The 18,823-nt window shown below is 37.5% G+C and overlaps 2 protein-coding genes across 3 annotated transcripts in view; both read left to right on the plus strand.

The window, feature by feature from the left end:
• Positions 1–3,925, plus strand: part of LOC139958868 (uncharacterized) — a 16,389-nt gene extending 12,464 nt beyond the window's left edge. The window contains exons 6-7 of the mRNA XM_071956269.1: positions 1–118; positions 3,601–3,925. The exon at positions 1–118 is cut by the window's left edge and continues 9 nt beyond it. Of these exons, the coding sequence (XP_071812370.1) occupies positions 1–118; positions 3,601–3,681 (199 nt within the window). The 3' untranslated portion in view covers positions 3,682–3,925. The remainder of the gene's footprint in view (positions 119–3,600) is intronic.
• A 7,141-nt stretch (positions 3,926–11,066) lies between these two features.
• LOC139958973 (uncharacterized) overlaps positions 11,067–18,823 on the plus strand; it is a 51,620-nt gene continuing 43,863 nt past the window's right edge. The window contains exons 1-5 of one of the 2 annotated variants that reach the window (XM_071956437.1): positions 11,067–11,319; positions 13,906–14,147; positions 15,115–15,293; positions 17,200–17,297; positions 18,507–18,775. In XM_071956437.1, coding sequence (XP_071812538.1) covers positions 11,182–11,319; positions 13,906–14,147; positions 15,115–15,293; positions 17,200–17,297; positions 18,507–18,775 — 926 coding nt within the window. In that variant the 5' untranslated portion in view covers positions 11,067–11,181. The remainder of the gene's footprint in view (positions 11,320–13,905; positions 14,148–15,114; positions 15,294–17,199; positions 17,298–18,506; positions 18,776–18,823) is intronic. The other variant, XM_071956436.1, reaches the window with a different exon arrangement.

Genomic DNA, 18,823 nt, shown 5'->3' on the forward strand with positions numbered 1-18,823 from the left:
TATATTTGTGACGTACCTGGTAGCAGGCGTATTATTCATGAAATATGTTCGTAAAGCAGAAGGCAGGGAAGTAATACCTAACTATTCTCTGTGGGCTGAAGTTCCTGGCTTAGTGAAGGTGAGGTATATATATATATATATATATATATATATATATACAACAGGGAGTGAACATCTGAATCTTTGTTATATTCCGTATATATATATATATATTATAAATTAATGAGTCATGAGCACCCTCAAGGGCTTATAAGTTGTGTTTTCAATGCTGATATTGAAAATCTGGTTCACAATATATATATATATATATATATATATATATATATATATATATATATATATATATATATATCTATATATATATATATATCAATTTATATATATATATATATAGATATATATATATATATAGATATATAGATATATATATATAGATATATATATATATTTGTGTGTGTAATTGAAATCGTAATTAGTTGGAATCTCAAGAACGGTGAAAAAACTTCAAGCCTCCACCGGGATTCGAACCCGGGCCTCCCTCTGTATATGCGGACACCCTAAGCACTAGGCTATGGACGCTGATTGTATGTCCAGAGGTTCGAAACCGTTAAGGAAGGTCGTAATTCAACTGTAGACGTCTGTCACCTGTATCGAACAATACAAGTTCTGCTTTTGGTGACATATTTTGCCTTACTCTAGAGATCAAACATGATGCTAACCAACTCGAAATAATTTGTGATTCCTTAAGCCGGATCTCGAAAGAGATACTTTGAACACACTTATATTAATGAAATGGAGGTAAATATATATATATTTATTACATTTTTTATATGAACCAGTTGGTGCAAATTGCATCCCAAAACTTTGTTACTATTGGACATATATAAAGGATGTGCAGCTTTAAAGTGACAATATCAGAATTACAAAAAAAAAACAACAGAGAGGAGAGTTATTTACTTAAAATACGGAAATACGGAATAGATAATCATTTGAGCCTATAATCCTACGCAGGAAACAAAAATGAAAATATTGGAATCTTAGGCTCCCTGACTGTAATGAACGGAATAATGAAAATAAACTTCCAAGTAAACTTATGACGTGGATAACTTTCCTCATATTTATTTACCCCCCCCCCTTGGGGCGAGGAACGTCATTTACAGGAATAGAACTGTGCATAAAATGTATTGCTCTGGTTTTTAGAGAGAATTTCAACCAAAATATGCAAATGTTTTGATAAAAAGCATCTTACCAATTGGAGTGAGGTCTCTCAAAGACCGCAGTTAAAAGAAGAGTTTTGAATGCGGTAAAGCTTAGGTAGGTATAAAGCAAACGGAAAAAGTCATCCTTATGGTCGGAGAGAAAAATACCGAGATACTTTATATAGAATTATTACTTAAATAAAAGTTAAAGTGGTTGAGGTAAAAATGGCGACGTTGCAACAGAGGGCCAAGCCCTTCCCCAACCCCCACCCCCTAAAAAAAAGGGATCGTAAGCGAGGAAGTTTCGTAAACAAACTGAGGTCATTATTCACCTCAAACAGAGAGAGACAAAAAAAAATAAAACTTCCGTAATAACATCTGCATCACCCGGATACTGATATATTTTGAGAGGACCATCAATTATTGTTCATACCATTAATCGATGGGTAAGAATTAATTAAAGAGCTACGAATTTCAGTACATATATATAATGACAAGGTATGGGCTTAGTGGACAGCCCTGACGAACACCATGTACGAGAGACCCTGAAATATCTAGACAAATACCCATTGTTTTGAGACGCAGGTGGTGATACTAGTACTATAAAGATCATTTACCTAGGTTTTAAATTGTGGACCAAAATTAAAAATAAGAGAGTGTATGCTGAATATATAAAATTTCAGTCCAGGCAATCAAATGCCTTTTTAAAGCCCAAGAAAAGTAAACCACCGGGTATGAATTTCTCTTCACAATACCAGATATGATCCTGTATTAAAAGGCATTGAAGACTCGCACCAAACCGCGTGTCGTGCTCTGAAAAGTTAACTTTCCGTTGCATGCAAATGACGTTTTTTCCTGTCGCTACAAAATGCAGACAGTAATGAAACGTGATACCTTGTTACTTCTTTTATCTGGACCTCAGATGTCCACGCTGCTATGTACACTGTGTTGTGGGTATTGACTGTACACTAGTGTCTAATTGCCGACGGTAGCAAGCTGTATGTGATTTCTGGGATCGAGGGTGGTGTCTAACACTTCTGTTACACCTCATTCGAAACTATGTCAGATTACTGGTATGAGACGTTTCTTTGTGCGCGAGTCTTCACACCCTGTTTTCACGTATAAATTTACCGTTCATAATCCCAGACTGATCGTAACTTATAATTCAATTCAACACGCCGATATCTATTGACATTTTCAATTCATTTAAATTTTCAAATGGTGTCTTTTTGTCAACCGTAGTCTTGCAAAACTCCAATTACCTAGTGCAAATAAATATTGTTATAATAATAGAACTTAAAGTTCAAATTTGGTAAAAATTATTCCCTTCTAAGAAAGCAACAAAGAGAGAGAAAAAAAATGATCTACTTAACAACGAGTAAACATGATTTCACGGCTCCATTAAACACTTCTGCCAAAACATATATTGTTCCGTGAGAACTAGTCAGAATGTGATCACGTGATATATCAATGTTAACCTAATGTAAACTTGCTAGAGTGTTTGCGCATTCTTTAATTTTAATATAAAGAAACCAGCAAATAGTAAAAAAAGGAGTGTCCTTATGCACCCGATACTCATAGCTAGTACAGTAACTACTGTTCATGTTCCACAACCGTACATTCAGTAACTACTGCGCTGTGTTCGTAACACGGTAACATGTGTTACAGGTGGCAAGTTTTTTCTTACTGCAAATTTAAAATTTAACCATGTTACCGTGTTGCGAACACATCGCAGTAGTTACTGATGCACGGTTGTGGAACATGAACAGTATAATTACTGTACTACCTATGAGTATCGGGTGCCTTATAATTCAAATGCGAAGAACAAAAGCATCAAAAACAAACAAAGGCAAAGATAAGTTTCTATAAGGTATTCCACGCAAGAATTCCCTTTCAGTTAAAATATAATTAAAATATTTCTTCGTTAAAGGAATGTAGTAGAATGTTTGGTACGTAATATAATCACGTTTTCATTGGTAAATAAATAATCATGGTTTTTCATTAGTTGTTACAAAATTCTATTTTGGACGAAATAAATGCAATGTAGTATGAAATTTCAATTTAATAGAAAACGTCTCAGATTTATAGAGTTTATATACCTGTGTAAAGATAGGTGGTTTCCTTTAAGTTCGATTGATTGATTGAGGGCACCTAATACCTCTTTTCTGACTCCCCCCCCCCCTCGCCTTCTCCCCTCTCGCCCAAGCAAAACCACGTGCTTCACAACTCATACACTTTCCACTCCGCCCCATCCCCCGGCGAGACAACTTTAACTTCTACAACCACCACTCATCGCCGAGTGATTCAAAACTAAATATGGCTACCCTTCGTACAAGTATAAAGTTGCAGAAACGAACATTCATTTCTTTCTGATTTGTGTGTGTTTCTTATTTCTACACAGGATGGAGGAAAATATACTTACTCAAAAATCTTGCACTTGCTGAAAAGGGATTCACAAGGCTACAAGGATATACAAGGGTGAACAAAGAACTTGATGTTTAGAAGCCACGTATATGGTATACACAGATATCCTGATTAATGTAATATGGCGGCGGCCATAGCAACACATCATCTGTTGCTATAGTGATATAGTCACATCCGATTTTATTAAAGATATTTAATACTTCCATGAACTTTCATAAGAAGTATAAATTTGAATTTGCATATTTTAGGTTACGAGCAACCTTCTTCGTGTGATTGGATGGATGGATGGAAGGATGGATATGGATGGATGGATGGAAGGATGGATGGATGGATGGATATGGATGGATGGATGGATGGAAGGATGGATGGATGGAAGGATGGATGGATGGATGGATGGATGGAAGGATGGATGGATGGATGGATGGATGGATGGATGGATGGATGGATGGATGGATGGAAGGAAGGATGGATGGAAGGATGGATGGATGGGAGGATGGATGGATGGATGGATGAAATGAAAGGACCGGTGGGTGGATGGATGGATGGATGGATGGATGGATGGATGGATGGATGGATGGATGGATGGATGGATGGATGGATGGATGGATGGATGGATGGATGGATGGATGGATGGATGGATGGATGGATGGATGGATGGATGGATGGATGGATGGATGGATGGATGGATGGATGGATGGATGGATGGATGGATGGATGGATGGATGGATGGATGGATGGATGGATGGATGGATGGATGGATGGATGGATGGATGGATGGATGGATGGATGGATGGATGGATGGATGGATGGATGGATGGATGGATGGATGGATGGATGGATGGATGGATGGATGGATGGATGGATGGATGGATGGATGGATGGATGGATGGATGGATGGATGGATGGATGGATGGATGGATGGATGGATGGATGGATGGATGGATGGATGGATGGATGGATGGATGGATGGATGGATGGATGGATGGATGGATGGATGGATGGATGGATGGATGGATATGGATGGATGGATGGATGGATGGATGGATGGATGGATGGATGGATGGATGGATGGATGGATGGATGGATGGATGGATGGATGGATGGATGGATGGATGGATGGATGGATGGATGGATGGATGGATGGATGGATGGATGGATGGATGGATGGATGGATGGATGGATGGATGGATGGATGGATGGATGGATGGATGGATGGATGGATGGATGGATGGATGGATGGATGGATGGATGGATGGATGGATGGATGGATGGATGGATGGATGGATGGATGGATGGATGGATGGATGGATGGATGGATGGATGGATGGATGGATGGATGGATGGATGGATGGATGGATGGAAGGAAGGATGGATGGAAGGATGGATGGATGGAAGGATGGATGGATGGGAGGATGGATGGATGGGAGGATGGATGAAAGGATGAAAGGAAGGACCGGTGGGTGAATGGGTTGGGTAGAGTACCATGATGTTTTTTTAGTTTGCTGCATTGGGAAGAATGGGTTGGGGTGACGGGGATCTAATGATTTTGTAAGTATGGTAACATGAGACGCCATTGAAGAGCAGACTGCGTATTAGATCGTTTGTTTGTTCTTATAACTACATACAGTAACAATTTACAAGGATACAAACAAAACATGTACAAATATTAAGTAATCACTGTAAGTAAAAACATGTATTACGTTTGTATAGCATACATTGTTTATAAGCTCATTTTGATTAAAGAAGAATCATATATAATTCAACCCTTTTTGCGTACGATATTAGTATTTTATTCAATAATTAAAACAAACAGTCTAACATTATCATTGACCAATGGCATATGGCAATAGATATGTGGTGGTGGGGGAACGGCAATAGGCGCCATTCATCATTACCCACTTTTTGCACATGCAATTTTCACAAAAGTATTAAAAAAACGGCGAAATTATGCATATTATTCAAAATAGTAGCCCAGCAGCTTTCCTCTATCCTTCACTTCCTTCATCTCCCTCCCCACTTTCCCCCTCTCCTTTCCCCACCCCTTTCACTTCATCTTTCCCCACCCATTTTGCCTCCAATTTCCGCTCCCATTTTCCCTCGTATTTGTACTTGGAAGGGCAAAGTCGCTTAACCGCTATGATCCACTGAATGGATGTAACGTGCGAGGAAATGACGGTGGAATCATTCAAGACAACGGTGTGCAGGGGGAGGTGGAGGGGCAGGGGGAAAATAGTTCAGTAGGGGGACTTTTAACATAAGACCATTGCTACTACCCCACCCCCTTTTGAACCGCACATCACAAATGACTTGGCATATAAGCACAATCTTATCTTTAGAGTTACATATACAGACGTAATAATATATATATAGTCTAAATATGCCTCAGAATGAACACTTTGCCGTGAAAACGTTGAATGCTTTTCTGTGGAAGGACAACCCCCTGTCCCACCTATAATGGGAGTCGAATTCAACGTGTGTGCGTGTGTGGGGGGGGGGGGTCAATCTTAAATTGAGTAAAACCTAGTAGATTTGATCAAATTGTTGAAACAATGAACACACAAAAGACGCGGCTTTAACATGCAGTATTTGCTCTTTGTTAACTATACCCTCCATTTGTATATTATATATACAGCTATCACTATATGCAACATTTCACGTGCTGAAAATACATTATACCTTTATTATTTCGTCTTCTTATCTTTTGTTTCAGTTTTTCGTTAGTAATAATTATTTCTACTTTATTTTTCCTTTGGGTTGCAATGGTTGGGAGCGGATCTTGTGAAGCCGACGATGGGGTCAGGTCATTTTACTTCATTACTTGATCTTTTCGTGAAGTAAGATGTGAGTGCACTAAATAACACCTTATAATATACGCAACCAGCTATTGTAAATATCTAGCCAGCTTTATTCTCATGTATAAAACTTTACACACGATTCTAAATATTAACTGGATAGCAAAATTCTATCAACTGGTTGCATCTTTTAGTGTGCATTTTCCTCATTATATCAAACAAGCTGATCACACACACACAGGGGTGGTTTTATACTGAGATTTTAGGAACCGTTCTTTTGTCGATTGTCAAATCCAAGTACCCCTCCCCCCCCCCTACCTTATTATGCTTATAACAATAGAATTTATTCTGATAAAAGCCTGTCAAAAACTTTGTAAATTCTGTGATGTCATTCTTAAAGTGAACAAGTAATTTAAAAACGATATTACGCTCCATGGTTCATTCAATTACTGGCGTATTCAATAAAATACTTTTAGCGTGGGTTGAGAGCAAACTTTTAACATATTAGGCTAGTGTTCAGATTTGAAAGGTCTCAAATTATGTTTGATTTTATACTGCCAATTGGCGTGAACTAACCGCAATAAAACTGACCTTTCCATTTGTTTATTTGTATCCAGATATATAGCATGGTTTCGTTTGGTTGCCTTTTTTTTGATAGGAATTTCTTACTTTACACATCATGTCGTGTTGCGTTTATGAAATCGATAAGCCATATATAGCCACCTACCAAATGAATAAATAAAAAATAATCAAAAAAATTATTTAAAAAAAAAAATGGAGTTTTGCATACGATTAAAGCATTATGTTAAGGTATATAAGGTAGAAGAGTTGTTTTAGAATTTAATAAAATCATAATAAGTATTCTCTATAATTTCAAATTATTTGGTGAAAATAATGCAGAGTCTATAGAGAACATGTCTTAGTTTGGGGCTGTGCCAAGGTTTGAAAATGAAGGCGTGTAACCGTGGAGTCGTTGAATTTGTCAGGTCTGCACTCAAGGATGTGCTGAATAACAAATTTTATTTTTTTCTTATGGGGGGGGCGGGGATACATACATATGTACCACCACAAAACTACAAAGGAGCTATAAGATCAACACAACAGAAATATTCCACTTTACACGACCGGTTGCGTCCAATGGGAATCATCAGTCGAAGGTAGGAATCGAACCCTGAACACACTGATTCTACTGGTGTGTGAATGCGTATAAATTGACTTTGTATACTGATATTGAGGGCGTATTACCCAAGTGTTATGATTGTACAGAGTGCACCCCTGGTGCACTGTGGTCGAGTGGTACGAACTTCGGGGATTCGAGAAAAAAATCCGGGGATTCGATTCCTACCTTCGCCTGATGAGTCCCAAAAGGACGAAACCGGTCGTGAAGTGGAATTTTTCTGGTGTGTTATTCTTTATTTATTTACTACATATTTGTCATACCAATTGCTACACATTCATTTTTTATTTACGGCTTGGCTTGCCTAGAAAGAGTGGTTATTCTGTGTAATATTGTAGGATTCAAAGCACCAGGGGTGCACTCTGTACAATCATAACACTTTGGTAATACGTTCTCAATGGCAGTATACAAAGTCAATTTATACGCATTCACACACCAGTATAGAATCACTGTAGTCGAGTGGTACGGAATTCGGTTTGTGACACAAGATCCGGGGATTCGATTCCTACCTTCGCCTGATGAGTCCAAAAAGGACGAAACCGGTCGTGAAGTGGAATTTTTTTCTGGTGTTTTATTCTTTATTTATTTACTATATATCTGTCATACCACTTGCTAGACATTCATTATGAATATATATATATATATATATATATATATATATATATATATATATATATATATATAGGCCTATATATGATAACGCTGTATTATATTTAGTGTGTGTGTACGTGTTACTGTGTCAATAACCTGTCAGTAATAGACACGTTTTGTTTTTCTATCTCGCCTGTCGACTATTTAGTGGTGTTAATCTACAAGGGGTCACTGGATGAGAGTTATGTAACAAGTCTTCCAGTCTCACTATATACCACAGTGTATATGGCAGTGTATTTTTAGTAATTTGACTACAGCAAATTTGAACACAATTGTTGTCATATTGTGCAGTATCTAACTGTATAACTATATAGACAGACGCCACCGAGAACTACAAATATTGATTTGTTTTGTACAGACCGAATATTCCTTCATTAAGTAGGTTTGTCTGTAAAGTTTCATTGACCTGCCCTAATACATGTAAATATGCTTATCGGTTGTTATAGACTTGTTTGTGATTGTTCAGCAGAAAGACTTCCAACCTGTCACCTATTTTTCTTCAGCTTATAAAATTCTAGTTACTTGCTTTTTCGTCTCTGTTTGTGTGTGTGTGTGAATGCATATATGGTTGGCGATGTATGTCTAAATTTTTCAACCCAGTGGGTATAGCGTTAGGCCTCGTTATGTCAATATTAACGACTGTTTGCAGAACAAGATAGATTAACCAAACACCCCCCGTTGGCCTGTCAACGAAATGTTAGGTATCGACTATGGAATTTATAATAAGTATCGTTATTATGCATTACTTAACAAAATACGTCTGACCCTGTTACAAAGAACCCTATAGTGTCAATGTACCAAGGGCGGCGGAAGCACTCTTAATCTGGGGGGCACCAACATCAAAGGGCACTTTGCAGAAATTCGATTGGACTGATGCAGCCTTATATTTAAGTACCCTTTATAACTCTCATTGTATTATCTTATTTGCGTATACACATCACTCCATCAAGCCCCCCCCCCCCCCCTCAAGGAAAATATGCATACTAGCACTGCAATATCCAATGTGCAAATTGGGAAACAAGGAACAAGTTTTCTTTTGAGACAAAATGAGGTGAAATCATGCTAGTTGCTAATGTAGGAATCTTCGGAATTAGAGTTTTTTTCTTGTTAATATCTTAACAATTTTTTTCCATTCGAAATAGCTTTGAGTTTGACCCACAGAAATTCATTAAAAGTCACAGGCTTAGCCTGGATTTGCAAAGTTGTATGCACGACTATCTGAGCGGAGCGCCACCATCAGTTGGCGCGGAGCGTACTATAAAATTTTTGGTTTTACAAACCCCTCAGATGGCTGGAAACGGCCCTTCCCGAGTGTTCATTCTGGTTCCCTGGCCTCTTGCTAACTTGAGGCACCTCAATTTTTATGTAGAAAAAAGGCACATTTTTAACCTGAGGAAAAGTGGGGGGCACGTGCCCCCTGTGCCCCCCGGTTCCGCCGCCCTTGGTCCAGGTAAACATTTGACTAGTTAGAAAAAAATTGATCGTGCAAAAAGCGTGGTAGCCCAGATGAACTGCGCTTACGGTGTTACACGGAAATATTCGGGCATCATGATGCTAAATAAAGAAAATCATGGAATTGTCGGGCAAAAATTTGAAAAAGATTCGGGCAAGCTATTGCATATTTATATATATATTTCCAGATGACAAGAAATTCGGGCAAAAGTCCTGAAAAATTCGGGCAGCCTAAAAAAAAAAAATATATATATATATATATATATTTTTTCTCCTCTTAGGCTGCCCGAATTTTCCAGGAAATTTGCCCGAATTTCTTGTCCTCCCCCCCCCCCCCGCCTCGTACGCCTATGGTTGGCGCGGAGCGTACAAGAAAAAAATTGGTTTTACAAACCCCTCAGATGGCCGGTAACGGCCCTTCCCAAGTGTTCATTCTAGTTCCCTGGCCTCTTGCTAACTTGAGACACCTCAATTTTTATGTAGAAAAAGGGCACATTTTTAACCTGAAGAAAAGTGGGGGGGGGGCACGTGCCCCTGTGCCCCCCCGGTTCCGCCGCCCTTGCAATGTACACATATATGTGGTTAATCGCTATATGTAGGCAATATATAGAACGGTTGATCTTAGGTTCCCTTTTGCCACTTTCTTAACTCAATGAAAATGTTAAATGATTATATCAGTCTGTTTTAACAGTTTAAATGAATTCAAAGAAGCATCGCTTGATGCATGGCGTGCAAAAACCTAAAGGCCTTGTACAAGAACTTAAAGGCCTTGTGCAAACAAACCTTTTGGCGTTTCTAAACCTGGTGTCTGGGTGGGTGGGCGTGTGGATGGGTGTGTGTGTGTGGGTGCGAGGCAGGACCCCAGGGAATACGAAGTTGCAGACTATAGACTATATATAGGTTTATGCATAAGAGCATGGAGGTAAAAACAGATAAGAGTAAGTCCATCCGCAGCTATTGTAAAAAGGAGTAAAAAAAAGTATTTTCAATTGCTTAGGGGTGTTAACACTGGCAAAGTTCATGGCACTGCAGGTTTAGTTAATTTGATATTAGATGAGTTTACCAATCTTAACTGGTAATATGGAATTTTTAATTTTGATCGAATCATTTTTTGTTTCATGAAGAGGAACTTAAATGGTATTAAACTCACATCACACGTTGAAATATTAGGTCACATGTTACGTACATGGGTTGCAGCAACTATAAAAACATGTCCAAAAACATAAGACAGAGGTAGATTTGAGATTTACGATGATACGACAAAATATTAGAGAAAAAGGAAAATTTGATTCAGAAGAAAACTAACCTATATAACTGCTGAGGCGTAACACTTGTCCTATATACTGGGCATGCTCAGACTGTTCTTGTTTAACTAAAATCCACCAACACCTGAAATACTGTTGATCTGTTTTCAGACTGACGGCGACCTCCAACTGGCGGAAATCTTCTGTATTTTGCCTCCATCATACAACCACTGACGTTAAAGATGGCGTTAAGTAGACTTTTAACGGTTATTTTGGGCCTCTGCTCTCTTGGCTTTGTGGACGGATCTCACTTCAGAGGGGGTGTGATTACTTGGAGACCCATCAGCAATTTGCCGGTCGCGCCTGGTACTTTTCCTACGGTGGGTATATTTAAATACTATTGGCTAATAAAGCAGATAATTCTGTTTAAAGAAAAAAAATATTACTATTTCCCCACAATGTAAATATTAGATACGATCATAACAATATAGTTTTCTTATTCTATGAATCAGGGAGAGTGTAAGAAAAATATGCTAGTAACGCCTTTTTTAACCAATTCATTATTATTTCAAAATATACCAATGAAATTTTTTTTTAACATTTTGTCGTTTTTTTTTGGGGGGGGGGGGGGGCGTATTTTGGTATATTTATTTTTATTTTTGTAGTTGCGTTTGCGTTTGTATTTTTGAGTTTGGGGTCTGCAACATTTCCAAAGCTATCAATTTAGTATTGATTATGAAAGTAAATGAATAACGAAAAACTGACTGGGTAATTTTTAGACAATGGAAAATAAATATGGAAAGTTGTTTCTCTCGTTTTGCAAATGAAAATTGCATTGATCGAACTTATACTCCCCTCAATTATATTTATTGATTTTTTTTTGGCACCAAGTTTAGTTGATAAGATTATATTCAAGTCGTTTCAATCCTTAACTTGTACAAAAAATGAAATAGTATAAAACTAAATTAACTTTGACGTCACATTTTGTAAGAAGATTTACTAAGCAAGCTTACATGAAATACATTGCTATGGGATTTTTTTCGAATAATATCCAATAATTATCAAACACAACTCAGAAAAATTGTTTTTAACCTATGGCCATGCAGCATTTCAGTTACAAATATTTTTGCCTATTTCATAAATACTCATTGTACTCTCATGATAAAGCAAGTATGTAAATGAACGAATGAACGAAAGAACGTATCATTGGAAATTGTTAGAAACAATTGCTTTTAAGAAAAAAAAACCCAGCGCAATGAGCAACAAACCAGCTCGTTTTTGCCATCGACAGTCAAAGTGACGTAAGACACTTACATTTATTAAATATATCGTTTCCATGGTAACTTCATCCTTCCATATAAACACGGAGCTATTACGTAAGAGTTCTATGTTGAAACACAAAAATCTAGGCTGAGGTGCAAACTCTAGGCGCACCCATGAAGCACCAAATCCACGGAACAGAAAATAAGACTAGTGTAAACATGACTGAGAAATCTGAAGAGTAAATATATGGTCAGGTTTACTTACTTTGCATTATTGAAACTGGCGTTCCTTACATGTTATTTATTACAACCAGCCACCGAGTGACCAATCTATGACATTATTCAATTTCACTTATAGATTCTGATATTCTGCCGCCTATAGACAATGATACTTTAGTGATAACCACACACATGCACAGGCGCGTAGCCAAGGGGCGACCGCCCCTCCCCCCCCCCCCCTTTGAGCATTTTTTCTTTGGTATGTTTTTATGATATCGCTAGTAATTTCAAAACAGAAAATGCTTATTGATGCAACTTACAAGGCCTGGGAAGTGCCATTTCCAGCGATTTGGGAGGCATTTGCGGCCAAAATTTCTTGTGCGCTTCGCGCCAATTCATGGTGGCGCTACGCTTGGATAGTTTGCAGAGCCATATATACGGCTCTGATAGTTTGCCTACAGGTTCGCCCCTCCCTAGGCAAATTCCTGGCTACGCGCCTGCACATACATGCTTAAGGGAAGACTGATTCGGTAAAAAAAAAGTGAAATAAACACTCAACTTTTCTTGAAAACTTAACATAAATGTGCTGAATAGTAACGCAGGACTGAATGAAATGAATGGATGAAATGAAATTTGTAATATAGTTACAATTTAAATAAGTCGTATTAACTTTCTTTATGAACTATCACATGATAAATGTCTGATCACGAATTTGTTTACTACATAAGTCTTATTATTTAAAAACAAAAGTATAGTAAAATTCGAAATTTTGATTCTTTCTTTTAAGGGTAACATTTTTTTTTATTGAAGCAGGTGGTATATACTTCATCTAAACTATGTATGAACCGCTTTTTTAAGTAATTGTTTAGGTTGGACATGAATAATGCTTCGGTTGGATGAGGTGGTGAGGAGGGACACTGGATGGGAACATGGCAAATTTGTTTCTCTGGTGAGAAACAGTTGTACGTCACATACATGGTGACCGAGGCTGTAGGCTAGATTGATTCAATATAGCATTCCAGTAAAATGGTACATATCTCGAGAACTAAAAACACATTTATAGCACGTAATACTATACACTGTTTTCTGAAACAAATTCTCTTTTTTTTTTTAATTCTCGCGAATGAATTTCTAAATTTCTGCTATACATGTTGATCATTTAGGAATTACAGATGGGCTATACATGTATAATGAACAGGTGAAGTGGGGGGGGGGGGTCTCTTGGCGGGGTCATATTGTATGGTCATAATCTGTTCACCAATAACTTACTGCGTTGGATAAATACGGAACTGAAGCAAATATATTTGCACTGTTATAGGTGTGGTACTTTGATCATTCTCACAGTTTACATTATGAACATGCACAGATATTGTATTCGCTGTGTATATATAGAACTATACTATTATTACCACCATTTTTCTCCAGACTCGCTATACAATTGTATATATTTTTTGGTCTGTTTTTTTTTTTTTTTTTTGCTTTTAGTTAATCTTCAACTACCGAGTCGCGTTCAGGTCCTCTTTCAGCGCAGATCATGCCTGCGATAACAATACTGTTGCCTCCGGTGCGATTAATCCTGGTGAGGGCAGTCTAAGATGTGACAACGGTTGTACAGCTCTCAATGATAATTTTGATTACAGGTGTACGGATTTCAGTGTAGAAGCCGATTGGACGACTGGCTTAGGAGAATCTACATTTAACCCGGATACTAACACATTTGAAGTCTTGTGAGTATATGAAATATATTATAATATTCAATTGGAAACAACTGTGTGTTAATTCACTGTCCTGTTTATATATAGGGGCATGGCAATATATGTGGGTATATATGGGACGGCACCTGGATCCTGTTCACAAAGTTAACGTGCATTCGATATGTATGAGCACAAGCCACACTGAAGAAAAACACATTAAAAAAAAACTTTACCATTTAATCAGTTGGGATATGTTAAGGGGAGGGAAAGGATTGGGGTGGGCGAGGAACACAGAATGACTTTTCAGGCCAGTATACTCTGGATTTTCTATGAGGCGGTGGGTTCACTAACTTGAGGTGTGAACCTATTTAACAGCGTCCTGCAGGGTAGAGGTCAATTTTTGAATTAATATAAGAATGCTTAAATACATAATTATGCTATATTTTGCAATCATATCAAACTTGTTTTAATTAAGTTCTTGTTGATGTCTATACCGAAACACGAAAGGTAATTCTCTAACCTGGAAAATGTGGATTTTTCAAATATTGCATACGGACATGCTTTTTGTACGACCATGTAGAAGCATTGTTGGTCCTCATGTATAGCTTCGCTTTTATAACGAACACCGATTATCAAGATGGAGAGATAGTTTACGGTTTTTCTAGTAAAATACTGTATTTTCTGCTCTGTGTTTTCCATATACTTTATATCTATTATGAAAGAATGTGAATGTCAAATATATTGTATTGGGCTTGTTGATATCATGCACTACCGAAGTTTCTCAGTGCAAATTTGATGTATTGCTTATTTGGCGTGCCATGCATGGGATCACGTTATTACACACATTCATGAACAGTTATGAATATATATATATATATATATATATATATATATAAATATATATATATATATATATATATATATATATATATATATATATATATATATATATATATATATATAGTATTATAACCACGTGAGTTGTCGTTTCATGTCGCAGCTACGAAGGGCGAAACTGGATCTCACTGGCTAATGGAGGCAACGGACGATGGGTCATCCGGTCAAGGGTGGATCTCAGACCGCGACCGGATAACGGGCGGATTAATTCTTCTCCGACAACCTCAAACATGCCAATAGTTCGAATCCAACTAAACTGTCCCACCATATTTGTCATCCCAGGTTTGTGCTTTCCAAGTTCACTTAATTGCACCACTGTACTGCAGTAAAACTGTTTGTGATTGGTTTTCTCGTCTTTCTTTCATAATTGCAAACCATGGGAGCCATGATTTATACGATGATGCTATATTGCACTATATATTTTCAATAAATATTTTCGTATGTAAAAAAAAAAAAAAAAAAAAATCAAACGTTTTGACACATTCGGCATTCCTTAATTAACGCTTTAATGTGTATCTGATGATTACATTTAGAAGAATAAAAGTGGAGAACTTTAACGATACTGTGAATCGCCGCGTATTCTCAACCATTGAAACAAAGAACAAAATTATGGACGGCAAGATAAATACTTCGTCTCTGCTTTCAACTGGGCAGTCGGGTGGGATATTAAATAATTTACTGGGAAAGAAACTTAAATTTATACTCACGACCCGTCATGATCATTTACGGATAAGATATATAATATATATATATATATATATATATATTCTTATCATATATTTTATGAGAGGTTGACAAAAGGGGTGGGGGAAAATCCCCTCCACCTTCCTGCTGAGAGTAAGCAAACATCAGAGGTTTTGATAACCATTGTTACATATTTTTTTCCCACTGGTATTGCTAATCGCCCGACTTCAGGTTTTAAGGGCGCTAACTTTGCTAACACTTTGGCAAGAATAGAATTCTTAAGAAACCCCACTTCTTTATAGATCTCCTGTTGTGTTTTAACACAGCTGGTCCTAAGAATACCTCTCAGGGTCCCCAATAGTGTTTTATTTGCGTTGTTCTCATTCCTGGAGCTGTGGATAATGAAACTAGTTCTACTAACATAGCTTCAAGTGTTCCTTTGACACGTAATTTCTGTCCGGTTTTGACCGTGCTCTAATCAAAGAGAAGAAATGAATTCCAACACCCACGTTTTATTGAGGCGCATTGTACTGTGGAAAGCTATATAAGGAGGTACTTTTAAAGAAAAAGTCATCATCGTCATATATATATATCTATATATATATATATATATATATATATATATATATATATATATATATATATATATATATATATATATATATATCTATATATCTATATATATATATATATATATATATATATATATATATATATATATATATATATATATATATATATATATATATATATATCTATATATATATATATATATATATATATATATATATATATATATATCTATATATCTATATATCTATATATATATATATATATATATATATATATATATATATATATATATATACATATTTATATATATATTTGTATACAGCGAATACTGGTGTTATGTAGGGTCATTTACCACGTCCGAACAAGGCTTTCCTTAAAAGGAAATACCATAAATCCTGTGTGTGTGTGAATTCTGGTTACAAATATAATATATATAAGTACCGTCTAAGCATTGCTTTAAGATATTTTACCACTGTTTAAAACGTTAACATATTGTCGGAATGTTCCATCCTGTTTGGAAAGGGAAAACAAAAACAAGAACGTGAACGTGAATTTGAAATGTTACTAGGAGTAACGTTGCGTCATGTAACGTTCCAAAATGGCGCCATCTTAACGATGATTTGTTTTTTTGGTAACCCAAGAATGTGCCCCAAAATGATCGAACTTCAAACGTAGGACTACACCATAAAAATCATCTAAATAAAATGTCTTGCTCGCGGTTTCACTTATCAATAACTATTACAACACATTGATTACTATATAGTCTCAACCACACTGTGTGTAGCATTCATACGCGTCAAATGGGTACTTGAATCAACCAACCTGTTATACCGATGAAAAGTAACAAAAATTGTACCTTTTTATATATTTTTTTTATTGCTTAACTGGGATTTGAATTAATTAATTTCATTCGCTTAATTAATTAATACAGTGACTGACCCTGACGGGGATACGGTCAGATGCAGATATGCTGTAGATACCAATGACGAGTGCGGGTCAATTTGTGGAAATCTTTCTATTCTTAACGAGGTTTGTGTACTGTTTTGAACGTCTCACGAATGGGCTGGTAAGGTGCCGGGATGGAGGGGGGGGATGGAGAGGTGGGAGGGAAGGGGTGAGGGGATCAATCCCCTGGACAAGGGTCAATGAGAGGAACCGGGGTAATATGGTATAGTCTACAGTATAAAGCATTTCATTTTCATAATATAATCGCTTAAGGAGAAATGAAGACTTCAAAATGTGGGCCCAGTGACATTTCTCTCCTGTGCCAAACCTGGTTCTGGACCCCCTGGTGTTTAGAAAAAGTGTCAAAACTTGATAGTTAAATGAAACACAGAAGCATGCCGGAGATAATATCTTGGAAAAAACAATAGCACAGGGAATTGTGAAATTATGTCCTATGTGCGGGGATTCGTAGATCTAACGAATTCCATTACGACTGTGGTACACACAAGTTTCTGTCTTGGACGAAAACCGTTTATATCACTCTAAAAGGATGTACGGATGGACGGATGGATGGGTTGAAGGATGAATTCTGGATAGATGGCAGGTGGACGGGTGGGTGGGTTGGTGGATGGATGTTTGGATGGATGGTGGATGGATAGGTAGGTTGGTGGCTGGATCGATGAATGGGTGGGTGGATAATGGATGGATAGATAGATAGATTGATTGATGTATGAATGGATGGATGGATGGATGGACGGATGGATGGATGGAAGGATGAATTCCGGATAGACGGCGGGTGGACGGATGGGTGGGTTGGTGGATGGATGGATGAATGAATTCTGGATAGATGGCAAGTGGACGGGTGGACGAGTGGACGGGTGGGTGGGTGGGTGGGTGCGTGGGTGGGTTGGTTGGTTGGTGGATGGATGGATGGTGGATGGATGGGTAGGTTGCTGATGGATCGATGAATGGGTGGGTGGATAATGGATGGATAGATAGATGGATTGATTGATGAATGAATGGATGGATGGATGGATAGACGGATGGATGGGTGGATGGATGGATGGGTGGATGGATGAATGAATGGATGAATGTATGGATGGTGGATGGATGGATGGGTGGGTGGCTGGATCGATGAATGGGTGGGTGGATAATGGATGGATAGATAGATGGATTGATTAATATATGAATGGATGGATACTTGAACGTTTGGTTGATATATTGATTGATCTTCTTTCACAATCTGTTCACTATAGTTTGCGTTATATATTTACCTTTGACTGGCATTCACAGGACACGTGTATCTTAACCTGGACACCGACTGAGATAGGCTTGTTTGGAGCAGCGTTCCAGATTGAAGATTTCATCAATCCTTCAAGTACAACACCTTTGAGTAGCATTCCTTTGCAGTTTCTGTTCGAAGTATTCTTAGGTGACGGTTCTTGTGCGGAAGCACCCACCTTCGACCCCGTCGTACTACCGGGAGAATCTTGCATTGCTGTTCCCACTGGCAGTACGTTTACGACTCGTATTGAAGCCGTTGTTTCTAACCCAACCAGAAGGTATATATACATGCATTTATTTTATGATTAATTGGCCTGCCATAGACA

Source organism: Apostichopus japonicus, chromosome 18 (genome assembly GCF_037975245.1).
Source record: "Apostichopus japonicus isolate 1M-3 chromosome 18, ASM3797524v1, whole genome shotgun sequence".
Lineage (NCBI taxonomy): Eukaryota > Metazoa > Echinodermata > Holothuroidea > Aspidochirotida > Stichopodidae > Apostichopus > Apostichopus japonicus.